At 42.6% G+C, this 13452-nt stretch overlaps 1 protein-coding gene across 1 annotated transcript in view; it reads right to left on the bottom strand.

Annotated features, from left to right (window-relative positions):
* The window catches only part of UTP20 (UTP20 small subunit processome component), a 76277-nt gene that overhangs the window by 41783 nt on the left and 21042 nt on the right, over positions 1-13452 (bottom strand). The window contains 9 exon segments of the mRNA XM_005421668.2: positions 387-545; positions 863-925; positions 1302-1452; positions 2628-2733; positions 8392-8480; positions 8996-9151; positions 11100-11278; positions 11894-11971; positions 13399-13452. The exon segment at positions 13399-13452 is cut by the window's right edge and continues 12 nt beyond it. Coding sequence (XP_005421725.2) covers positions 387-545; positions 863-925; positions 1302-1452; positions 2628-2733; positions 8392-8480; positions 8996-9151; positions 11100-11278; positions 11894-11971; positions 13399-13452 — 1035 coding nt within the window.

The raw sequence follows: 13452 nt of genomic DNA, 5'->3' as shown, positions 1-13452 counted from the left end.
ATCCAGAAGTGAGGTCACCAACGGCCAGTGAGAGTCCTACCAATGTTCAACCACACTGAGGACGCGGCAAGGTCATGAGTTTAAATTTGCTCACATCTTGCTTCTCCCTGGAATCATTTGCTTTCCTTTGCATAACATCAAACCCAGATTAATCTGACTGTGGGCCATTTATCTAGGTACCACTGTTGTTCTACTAAACACAGTACTCCCGAGGACAATGGGATCTGTGATCCCTACTAACAAGTAAAAACCTAAAACCTAATCTGGGAGTTAATTTACTTTTTTGACACACTCTCATTAAAAACTCTGCAATCCATGTGATGAAATAAGAACATTCTCTTGGAATAAAGGAATGTGACAACTGCTTTTTGACAATAAACCCTTACCTCCTGCAAAGATCCACTTGGTATTGCAGGCTGCACTATGTCACATCTTAGTTTCCTCAAATGGAGAAGTTTTTCTCTGTAATCATTCACTGTTGCTGGCACAAGTTCTGCTTGGAGCAATATGGCAAATACTGGCTGGAATTCCCCTGTGCCATCACCCTGAACAAACAAGTGACATGAATTCTGTTAGAGTACCTTTATCTCATTGAAAAGTACTTCAAAAAAACTATACAGACTCTCGGCCATTCTGGACAAAAGAACAAAGTCAAAGGACTTGCTCTGGTTTCCACCATTTAGGCACACATCTGAAAACCCCAGGAGGTGGGGGACAAAGAAATAAGACTGCAATGTGAAAGGACAAAAGCCAAAGACCACCTCTACCAGATACATTTTGTTTCTGCAAAGTGAACAACATTTCACACAAAACATGAAACACAGATAGATTTGAAATGTTAAATGAAAAGCTTTAGCCCTACCTCAATCTGTGCAGAAGGTGGATTATCAAAATGGTTTAGAATTCGAACTGTCAACAGCCGGACCTATTCCAACAAGAAGCATATGTCAGGCAATATGAATTGACAAATACACACCTACAGAGAGGCTAATGTCTGGTACAGCACACTGATTTCACTAGGTTCATCTCGGAGCTGAAAAACAGATGAATTCCTGTAGTCTGGAAGGCAATTAGAAGTGAATTTACCTGATTTACCTCTAGGGAAGAGGCAAGGCTGACAGGGCTAACAGTTAACCTCTGTTAACTCATGCCCCACTGACCCAGGTCTAAGCAGACACTATGGAAGTAATAGCTTTACACAGTCTCATGCTTCTCCTCCAAGACTATCCTTTAACTAAGTTTACTTATGCTTGATTGTTAAAATACAAATTACTTTGCATGTGCTCAAAACAGTAGATTACCTTGGAAACACCGGTGGAAATATTAGGATGCAACTTCTCAAACAAGTCCATTAGGTTCCTTTGGGAAAGGGGCTCCTGGCAGCCACATAATGCCAGCCTCGTGTAATAGAGATCAGCCAACAGCAAAGCAGAGGGGTCTGAAGGGAAAGTGCTAAAACAATGGATGATTTTATTAGCATACAGAAAGCACTGCAACAACACTGGTATTTAAAAACAAGGCAGTGGTGATAGCTACAACATTAAGGGAAAATTCCACGACTCTGCTTTCAGACTCTGCTTGCACCAGCAGGCTAGTGAAGTCAGACTTCACCAGCAAATGACTTTCAGCTGCAGAATCAATGACAGCCCAAGAGGTATGAGATCCCTCCTTTGTGTCAATCAGGCTTGTCAAGCTGAGACTTGCATTCTGGACACACAGCTGCAGAGAATAAATCTGCATAGGTCACACCAGGGCTTCTGCTACTGCCCAGGTGCTCAGTCAGTGATCACCTTCAACAGAAAAGAAATAATCCAGGCTTAGGTGAGACCCCAGGAATCCTGTCTGCTCACAGAGAAACCTCCTTCTGCTACCTTATGTCCCTTGCTCCAAGCAGGTTTCACATCTCCTGCCCAGAGCTGATAGGAAAGCATTAAGCTAAAGCTCATTGCCAATAATTCCTGTCTGATCATGCCTCAGACATGAGCACCGTAACTTCCTAAATGAACAGGGTGTTTTGAAGCTCAAGCCACTAAAGACTTGGAGGTGCTAGAGAGAGCATTCAGCTCTCTCTCTGTCCCTCCAGCCAGAGAGTTTTCTGTGCTAATTGTAAGTTAAATAGAGTGAAAATAAATAAAATGGAGTACACAAAATCTCCTCCCATTGTGGAGCAAGCACAAACATGGGTATGTAAGGACATGGTGGAATCCCAACACCAGGAGCAAACTCAGGCTTTTGACACAGCTCAGAAAGTGCTGTTCCTGTCTGTTTTGTCATTATAATGTAACACAGAATTACTAGGTGCAGCATTCCAAAGCAAAACTAGAACTAGGGTAGCACTCCAACATATCACTAGAACCAACTTACTTGACACACTACCCTGCAGCTAAGAAAGCAGGAGTTTGCAGAGAAAATGTCATTGAACAGGAACTACATCTACCTGGTTCTCCAAAAGAAGTGCCCACAATTTTGCTCCATTACATAACCACAATACTGAAGCAATGCACCAACATGACAGAAGGGGCAGCACACAAGAAGCATTTAACCAGCTCTTATATAAAGGCAAAGTCAAATTTTTGCCCTACCAAGGAAAACCATGAAGCACCACAGAACAGGCACAGTTTACTTACGTCACCAAGTTCTTGACACGCTCCACAGGTAACAAATGGAGTACTTCAGCAGATTCCACCAAACTAAGTAGAGTACTTACAGCTTGGCACGCCACAAACAGGCTTCCTGGAGCAGAGAAAGAACAAGAACATCTTGTAAATTTACTCAGCTCTCAGTGACTTGTGCTTGTATGGTGCATGCCCATCCTGAAAAGGCTGGAGTTAGAGAAATAAGGTAGCATATGGAGCCCAGAGCTGGCATGTGTATTTTCTAACCATAACACATAAAAGAAGTGCTTCCCTGGCTATCAAAGTAAGTGCCTCCTCCAGCAAGCCAGCACTGAAAGCTGTGACAGCTCCCAGTTTGCATGTTTCCATCACACCCACATGTGCAGAAAGCAGGGATCTGGAGCTAAGCACTGTGGCAGGAGTCACAGACAGCACTCTGCTCAAAACAAAGAAATGCTGCCAAACTGATATGAATGCAGCAAAAACAAAGCAAAAATACATACTGATGCTACCACCACACAGGTGCCTATAAACTCTGGAACTTTGGCAATGCACTACTGTATAAGATCTTTAAAGCTGTCCCATGTACCTAAAGACTGAGTATATATTAGTGAAAGGCTGGTGGGTTTGCTGAATTTTGTCTCCTTCCTAAACCTCTCAGACTCCTTTTGAGATGGAGGGTTTCCCAGAAGCACATGATAGCCAATGCCCTGCCAGGCAAGAAAGGGCAATTCCTCTCCCATCACACTTCTAAATTAGCAAATAGGTTGCTTAAAAAAAAAAAAAGTAATTCCCCTCCTTCATCTCTTTCCAGGTTAAAGAAATACTGCTCCTAAACCCTCCTTTGTCTCTTTCCAGGTTAAAGAAATACTATTCCTAAACCAGGTGAATCAAAGAAAGTTTATATAAGATTTAGCTGTCTTACATGCTGCCAATGGAAAAGAAAGGGAAGTGAGCATTCATATCCTACTTATTCCTCTGCAAACATTCCTCTATTCTAAGTTGCTTAATTCCCCAGGTATGTGATTTCCCAGATCCTGTTAACCATTAACCTCCACAAGGAGCTCCTCAAAGAGGGAAGAAACATCACGTAATGACAGGAGGAAACTTTCTGCATCTACAGTGTAAGGACAGTTCCCAAGGTACAATCTGCATGCCCTCTGGTAGCAGTATGCCCATGCTGGACAAAGATAGCAGCTTCCACCTCACTACAGACACACCTGTGTGATCAATAAGGGAGAAGCACTCCCATATTGGCCCTGAAGAGCTGCCAGAGATACCTTGCTGTTGCTCTGACCCAGTTTTCAAGCCCCTTTCCTTGCACTCCACAGCAACCAGAACACCAAAACCACCCAGTTCTGGAACTTGCACTTTGCCTCAGGGCTCAGAGGGCACGAAGGTCAAACAGAGCACAGGGCTGGGAGCCTTGCACAGGCAGTGAGAGAAGACTGGAGTCCTAGTAGAAGGTGAAGGAATTGCAGGAATCATGGAGGTGGAAAGAATGCCAGGGGATGAAAAAAAGCATCCAGGAACCCTAGCCTGGGAGAAGGTGAATAAAATCAAGCAAATAAGTGCAATATGGGACAATAGGATGCATGAGTACAGGACTGAGGATGCATTTCTTTTCTTTTCCCTTACCAACAAAGGAAGAAATAGCAATGTGCCTCTGGCATGCATGCAGAGCCTGAGCAGTGCTGCTACTACTGCCAGCAAAGATGAGACCCAAGAAAAAAAAATTCTAGATATTCCTTTTTTAGGTTAAGTACATTACCAATAAAAAAGTCATGACAGCATGAAAAACCTGCAAATATGATAAAAGAAATACCTAAATGCTTGACAAAGCTTCTTTAAAGAAGAAAAAGCAATAGAGTTGATTGGTGGACACCTTTAGGAATATTAACATAGGTATTATAAATGGAAAATAACAGACGGGCCTTACAAACAAAGGAACAATGAACACTCAACTTGGAGCATTCCAAAAGTTCTTTATAGTTTGCCACAAGATCAAATACTTTCTAGTTCTCTGAGTAACTGCCCTGCTCTATGCAGGCTCAGGTAATTTTTTTTTTCCTGGCCAGAGAGGGAAGAGAACCAGTGACCATCTCTTCCTGGAGAAAAGGTTGGTAGTGTCACTTGGGTCAGAGATGGTGTGGTGGTTTTGGCTGGGATAGAGGCAATTTTCTTCACAGCAGCTAGTATGTAGCTCTGTTTTGGATTTGTGCTGGAAACTGTTGATAATAGAAGGATGTTTCTGTTACCAACGAATAGCACTCACACAAGGGCTTTCCTGCTCCCTTTCTGCTCCTCACCCCACTTCACCAGTGGGGAGGCTGGAGGTACACAAGGCATTGGGAAGGGTGTTGACATTTAACTCCAGTCAGCCACCAAACCCCCTGCAGCCACCTGCCCACTCCCCCACCAGCAGCATCAGGGAGAGAATCAGAAGGGTAAACGGCAGGTAAACAAGGTAGAATTTGTGGGTTGAGATAAAGCAAAAAAGCCATGCACACAAGCCAAACAGAACAAGGACCTGCTTCCCATGGGCAGGCAGGTGTTCATCCATCTCCAGGAGAGCAAGGCCCCATCACATGTAGTGGTGACTTGGGAAGACAAATGTCATCACTTCAAACATCCCTTCCCTTCCTCCTCCTTTCCCACAATTTATATACTGAGCATGAAGTGATAAGGTCTGGAATATCCCTTTGGTCAGCTGTGGTCACCTATCCTGACTGTGCCTCCTCCCAGCCTGCCATGTACCCTTAGCCTCCTTGGCAACGTGGCATCATGAAAAGCAGAAAAGGCCCTGGCAGCAGCAGTAACAAAAACATCTCTGTATTATCAACCCTGTATTCAGCACAAATCCAGAACACAGCCCCATACCAGCCACTGTGACGAAAACTAACTCCACCAGTGGAACACAGCTGGGACAGCTGACCCCACTGATCAAAGAGATATCCCCTATCATACAGCACCATGCTCAGCATTTAAAACAGGGGCAAGAAGAAGGCATGGCATTTGTCTTCCCATGTAACTGTCATGAGTGATGGAGCCTTGCTTTCCTGGGATAGCTGAACATGTGCCTGCCCTTGGAAAGTGGTGAATGAATTCCTTGTTTTGCTTCACTTGCACGCATGGCTTTTGCTTTACCTGTTCAACTATCCGTATCTCAACCCTTGAGTTTTCTCCTTTTTGCCCTTCTGATGCTCTCCCCTCATCCCTGCTGAGTAAGCAAGCAGCTGTGTGGGGCTCAGTTGCTGGCTGAGATTAAGATACAACACTTCTTTCTGGCACCGAACATGTGCCTTGCAAGGTTAGAAGAAACAGCAGTGTGCCTCTGGCACACACAGAGCCTGAGCAGTGCAAGGTTGCAATGTGCTAGATTGAACCCTGATTGATAGCTGTTACTGCTGTTTAGCTGTTAATATTAATTAGCAAGCTTCTGTGCCTGCCATAAGGCTTGCTTGTCTTAGTGTATATTAGCAGCCACTGATCATTAGTGCCTGCTTTTTGCTTTCACAGCTGTAGTGCTGTACTGCTCAGCATCCTTCTCTGCTGTACCTGGGAGCATTTTGATAACAGCCATGGCAATGCTGTTACATACAACAGCACCCAGGTGGGCAGGTGGCCAGGGCAGTGCTGCTCTTTTTGTCCTGCTGTGCCAGCCAGGCTGGAACTCCAGTGTGAACTTGAGTCAACTGGACTGTGACCTGTGGACGAGTCCACACAGGAGCAGGATATCCCAAAGCATCTGTGGCTGTGGTTAAGTCCATGACAGAGTAGGAACATCTCAAAGCAACTATGGCTTTAGTTATGTCTATGCTGCAGCAGGTGTACCTCTGAAGGAATTGTGACCCAAGGGTAAATCCATGCTGGAGAAATTACACCTGAAGCATCTGTGCCTGTGGGTAAGTACATGCTGCAGCAGGTACACTGTGAGTCCTCCCCAGCTATGCATGAGGTCATGCTGGAGCACCTCAAAGTGAGTGGCCATAGACAAGTTCATGACAGAGGGAGGGAGAGCAGCCACGGGCAAGGCCACATTTGGAGCAAGTATATCTCTGAAGGCACTGTGGCCCACGGATAAGGCTGCCCTGGAACAGGTGCACCCCAAAACACCTGTGGTGATGGGGAAGCCTACACCACAGCAGGTATATCCCAGGAGAAACTGGGACCCAGAGGTAAGATTCCACTTGGAGCAAGTACTCCCCTAATAAGACTGTGGATAAATTCAAACCCAAGCAAGGGCAAGGAGAGGAGTTCATTGCAATGTTAAACCCTGTGGCCTGGCCCAAAGGGACTGGGGTGGAGATTATAACAGATACAACTTTAAATTTTTGTAACTCATTTCAGTCGCATGTTGTAGCTTTAAGTCACATGCAGTAGGAATTACTATAGCAGGAACCACCCAAACCAATGGAGGACGAGCTGTAGAAGAAGCAGCGCAAGTGCAGCAGGAAATTAACATGAGCTGACTCTGGTGGCAAACAATTCCACACAAGACAACAACTCTCCTGTCCTGAGTGACCACCATAACAGATGGAACCCAGATTTGTGGATAAAATGAACTCAGCAGATAATTCTGTGAACATTTTACAGAGGTGGTCCACAGACTAAGGGAATGATATTATATCAAAGGATGGGAAGGGAAGAGGTGGATAATGAGGCTGCATTGGATAGTGTGGTACCTGAGCATGACATAAATGGTATCGAATAACAGGCAGCGAATGTGCTGGTTTTGGCTGGGATAGAGCTGAGTTTCTGCATAGCAGCTGGTATGAGGCTCTGGCCTGGATCTGTGTTGAAAAGAGTGTTGACAACACAGGGATGTTTCTGTTATCAGTGTGCAGCACTCACAAAGCATCCAAGGCCTTTTCTGCTTTTCACATCAGCCCACTAGTGAGTGGGTTCAGAGTGCACAAGGAGCTGGGAGGGAATACATCCAGGACAGCTGACCCCAACTGACCAAAGGGGTATTTCAAACCATATGGTCATGCTCAGCAGATAAAGTGGGGAATGTTCAGTGATGGTGCTTGTCTTCCCAAGTCACTATTATGCATGGCAGAGCCCTGCTTTCCTGGAAGTTTCCTGCCCACCCATGGGAAGTGGTAAATTAATTCCTTGTTTTGCTTTGTTTCTGTGTGTGGCTTTTGCTTTACCTATTAAGCTGCCTTCATCTCAATCCACAAACTTTTACTACTCTGATTCTCTGCCCCATCCCACTGGGCAAGTATGAGCAGGTAAGCAGCTGTGCGGGGCTTAGTTGCCAGCTGGGGTTAAACCACAAGGGTCTTTTTTGGCACCCAACATGGAGCTCAGAAGGTTTGAGACAATGATATTTAATTGGAGTTTATAGCTGTCATTGATGAGTAGCTATTCACTGAGAGATGCTGATGTCCTAAACTTTGCACTACAGGTTTGGATTGGAGCTTATGAGTCAATAGTCTCTCCTTCACTTGACAGCTTCAGCCTGAATTTGATTTAGATAGATTTCCTTCCTCTTTTTTTTCCTCACTTTCTTCTTTTCCTTCCCAATTACCTCTGTCTTCCACTATGCAGGACATCTGTCACCCCATCATTATTATGAACAGCAAATGTTCCCCCATTGTTTCCTGGAGGTTGTTTCCTCCCAAGCTTTGCTCTTCTAGTTTAAGTCAAGCTGGTAATTGTGGAAACAATGCTACCACTATTCATTTTCATTCTTTGTGCAATCAGAAAAACGGTTTTATTTTTTTATATATCAACAAAAAGCAAATAACAGGAAGTAACTGTAACTGACCTTTGCAGAGGTTTCCTTTGTCAATAGCTGTGAAGAGAGAGTCTATAAAACTTGTTACATGAGGCAGAATGTGGTCTTTGTTCATTGGTCTGTTCAAAATAAATGGGAAGACTTTTATTTCTGTTACACTGACTCCTACATATAGAATTTTCTATCCCATTTATCTCTATTAAATTACATGTAGCTCATTCCAAGTTTGAAACCAGCAGCAAAACGTTTTTGCTATTTCTGACTCACAATTTAAGTTGTAGCATTCACTGCATCTTCTTTCTAGCTAGTCCTTCAATAATTACTGAAAAAATACTGTTGAGAAAGGATAGTGCTTAAAACACACAAACTGAAATGTGTCAAGAACATCTCTATACACTAAAGCACCAAATTTAGTGAGCAGGCAATCAAGAAGCAGATATTCTATTCCTGTCTTTGCTGTTGACTCATGGTATTTCCACACAGCACTTGTTTTTGTCTTCTAACCCCAGTTTCCTGAGCCTAGAACTAGCACTTATTGTCTTTTCCTTAGTAAAGTGATTTCTTACAGAATGAGAGCAAATAGGCAGTAAGAAAGTAGACAGTACTACAGAAATACATGACAACAGTCCCTTACCTTATATGTGGTAGTACAACCAAGGCAACCCAAGACTGTGAAAGGTCAGTGATGTCCTCCTTCTCCGGTAAATGCATTAAGGACAGTACATGATCCAACACTGGTACTCCTGTCTTTTCTCCTTGTCTTTTACTTGTTTGTTGCCTTGTATTAGAGCTAAAAATAAACCCAAAATTTTTAATAATTCACCACTGCATATCAGAGATTGTTCCTTTTGCTCCTATGATATTCAAAATTATGTTGTCTACTTCTAGCAAAAAGGACTTGCATAACACAAGAGATTTTTTTCTTCTCAATGCCCTCTACTTAACAAAACATCATCTAGTCATGCTGAAGAGCACAAAACATGGCCCACAAGAAATGTCAGCTCTTTATTTCAAGTTCAAATAATTTTTCTAGAAGAAAAGACACTGGTTCTCAGTTGAACACCTCACAGCTGGGACATATAGACTCTAGGAACACCTGAGAGTCATCTCTATAACTGTTGCTAATAAACCACAATAACATTGACACAGATGGATGACAGAAAACAATCAGTGAGTAAAAGTTTTGGGACTTAAATAGAATCACAAGGTGAGCCCAAACCAACAAGCCTATTTGCAGATAGAAAGGGCTGATATCATAATGGAACATATGAACAGGAGTCCTTCACACTCATGCACAGCAATCTTTCCATTCCACCCAGTGCTTGCAAGATCACAGCCAGAAAGCTGCATAGGCTTCACTCTTCAAGAAATACAGAAGCTCATTAAAAGCCAACAATAAGAACTATTAGAGGCTTAAGAAAGTACATTTATGAGATAAACCTCAAGGAATTAGGATTGTTGGTCCACAGAAAGAAGATCTCAGACATTTCTGATGATGAAAGCCTGCCATTTGTAAAAGCTTGATGCAAAGAGTAAGACATATTCTGCTCTTTATGCTTCCAGCAGATAAGATAAGCAGCAAGGGATTTAAACTGCTGTAAAGAAGGTTTAAGTTATACACTGAGGGAAAAACCCCTAACAACCCAAGAAAAAACCAAAAGCCAAAAAGCTCAAATAAATAAAAAACCACCTGTGTAAGTATAAAGATACCAAAGTAGTGGCACAGACTGCCAGCGGCAGCTCAGAAATCTCCAGAATTGGAGTACTTAAAAACTAGGTAGGAGACAGGGTATGCAACTCTTGAGCTGTCTCCTGACAGACATTTACACCACTGACATTGCAAGAGCACAGAAAGCCAGTCCAAGCAGGACCAAGGTCCTTGCTGCTCTGTACTCCAAACCACTGAAAAAATAGAGAGATCAAGAAACAAAGAAAACAAGGGAAGAAAACCAAATTTAATAATTTTGACTCAACTTTCTGTTTCCAAAACCTCAATCTTTCCACTACTATTAAATAAAAATAGGAAAAAACCACACAGAGTACATTGCTTAAAGGAAAAACCAGACCTTACATAAAGGCAATACAAAGTCAAAAGTTTTGAATTAGCTGAGTTAGAATTACTAGAAAAATCACTATCATTAGATTAGCAATGGTCATTCTGTGCTTCAGTGGTTACCCCTAATTCTCTAAAGAGGCTCCAGGGAAAGCAACAACTTCATTGCAACCAAGCTAGGTTTGCAACTAAAAGCAGTCAAGCTGTGCAGCACAGTGCTGCTTCTGGATTAATTACATGTCCTTTGATATCCAGCTGTGCTCTATGGCAAGGCTATTGTACTGCTGCCAAGAAAGCTCCTGGACAAGACATTTGCATACAGGGAAAAAAGCTGGGACACAGGCAGGAGGTCAGCAATGATGAGAAGCTGAATTGCTGCACTCACTACAAAGATTACCTGCCAAGGGATGCAGTTTGCTGATGGTGTAACAGATCCCCATCATATGTGCACCACAACACTGTTTGTATCAGAGATCACCTTTCCAAAGCAGCATCTCTTCTCATATGATTTCAAAAAGGAAACTGATGTCCTACTATATCACTTGGTTTGCAAATCTGCCAGCAATATTACCATTTTATGCAACTCCAGCAAATACTGGAGGGCAACTTTTATGTGCTCTGCACTGCCTTCAGACCTAGAGCCACACAGACACATCTAGTGTTAGCTAAACTTGACAAGTCTCACCTGACAGATGCCTCAGTGAAAACAAGAGGATACTTTTCAAATGCCATTGAACCAATGGTAGGAGGCTCTGCTTTCACCAAAATGAGTTTAGCCAGAATTGCCATGGCCTCATCCTTTGTGATGGCATCTGTGCCAGAGAAGCAATGTTCAATGTATTCTAGAAAGCATGGGAGAAAATGCTGAAGAGACAAAAAAAAAGGTAAAAAGTCAAAGATTGGAAAGTCTCTTTAATCATCATCAAATCCACAAAAAAACCCTTGACACCAACCACAGGGAAATATAAATGCTCACAAATAAGCCAGCAAAGCGTTGGACTTAGCAGTTCTGGTGCCCCTAGACACCAGCAGGGACTGTAATTTAATGCAAAAACTCATTTTGCACCAAATCCAGTCTTATCAGGACATTCCAGATCCTTGACTTGGCTTTCACCTCCCATTCCATTTAATTAATTTGATTCCTCCCAGATCACCATTTATACAGCTTATTCTTCATTTCCACTTAGTTTCTCCAGAACTCATTCTCTTCCTCCCATCCATAACACACTCACCCTCTTAACAAGCTTCTTTTTGTGAACAGATATCTATCACCCTCTCCAACTCTGAGAACCCTTAACAACTTTAACACAATAGCACAAGTAACCTCCTTCCTTCTTATCAGATCATAACAGAAGTTTAAATAAACATCATGGCAATACACAACAATCCTTCAGCATTCAAGGCAGGTAAGTATACTGTGGATTCTCCAGTTCCCTTTAGCAACAAAAATAAACATAATGCACAATCACTTCCACCTACCCTCTCAAATTGCTTCATTGTGAACATTGCTTCAGAGAAGTCCAAAAGAAAATGCCGTTCAAATCTACTTGCAAATACCTGCGAGATTCAAGTGAAAGGTTGCAGAATGAGAGACATTTCATAGTGAGCTCTTCACTACCCATGGGACATATTTTCTGGTATACAAATCAAGCATTCTTTGAACTCTTGAGATACTCTGCTTGGCCCTCTTGCTAATTCCAGCACACAGAGCAGCATTGTTTCCAAGTGACAATTTAGGTACAGAAATGCACGGTCCTTTTTAACAAGCCCTACTGACACAACCCTTTTTGACCAACACTGCTGGATCTTACTGTCTGTGCAAAGACAACTGAGCTATCTCTTCAGTGTGATATGGAAAATAGAAGTTGAAAGTTCTAGGACTGCAGCACAGACACACTACCTGTTAGGAAAAAGCTTAGGCCCAAAACATATTTCAACTCGGCATTCTTTCTGTGCAGCAGGTTGCAGAAAGTTTATTACCTCATGGGCAGAGCAAACCTCTGTGCTTTTGAAGGATCCAAAATAGGAACAGTCCTTTGAGATAGCCAGGATCAGTACTCCTCAATGCCAAGATAAAAGACACACCCAGATCTCTCTTTCCCAGACCCTTCAGAACACAAGGACAGCTTTAAGCCTCCTCCAGTTTTAACAGAAGCCCACACAAATATCCTCAAATGTTTGAAGAAGTCTGCCGAGCAAAACTGGCCTCATGCTACAGGCAAAACCAATCTTGCTTCAGCACAAGTCAACACTGAAGACCAGATGAAATTTGATCTTCTTTAAACAATTGCAAGTCTTGCTTTCCCATTGTAAATCGTGCAGCATTTTTATTCAAAATATTTTTTCACACACACTACAACTATGGTCCACACAGTTAACTGCAAAATTATAATTTACTGTAACATGAAAACTAAAGAATAAGACTTCATAGCATAATCTCCTTTTGATCTTTGCAACACTACATTCGATAGGAATGTGTGCAGCTAATAATGTCAGTGCTCCAGGAGCAAAGGTAGTACTGAAATATGCCTACCCCTGTACTTTCTAAATCAAAACTGCACTTGTGTGAACCTTGTTCACAAGGCTAAGGCATGCTCATTAAATCCTTGGAAACTTAATGATTTTTTTTCACTAAGTTTGACTCAATGATCTGCTTTATCACCACAGGCAGGATGCATTCCTTCACTGCTCTCCTTCCTTTCTCTACAGAGGCTGTAGGTGTTTGAATTAGAGCCTGTATTTCATTGCAATGATGTCTGCCATGGTGACACTGTTATACTGACAGCCTGTGCAAGACTGTCAGGTAATCCCAACACCTCTTCAGCCTTTTTTTAAGGCATTGGGCAGGTTCTTCATTATCTGTGCAAAAGGCTGAAGGGAACCTTATAGCATATTTCCTGGCCTGAAATAGAATGTCCAGAAATCACCCTGCTCTAGGGAATTTGAAGACTGGGATTTCTGGTACAAGCAGCAATCCTAGTTACCTTCTGAATAGCTTCCTTGGTCAAAGACTCTGGCAACAAAACATTTTCTGCCAG

Source organism: Geospiza fortis, unplaced genomic scaffold (assembly GCF_000277835.1).
Source record: "Geospiza fortis unplaced genomic scaffold, GeoFor_1.0 scaffold186, whole genome shotgun sequence".
NCBI classification, from domain to species: domain Eukaryota; kingdom Metazoa; phylum Chordata; class Aves; order Passeriformes; family Thraupidae; genus Geospiza; species Geospiza fortis.
Note: the sequence above shows the minus strand (reverse complement) of the source record. Positions and strands in the feature narration are given on the sequence as shown.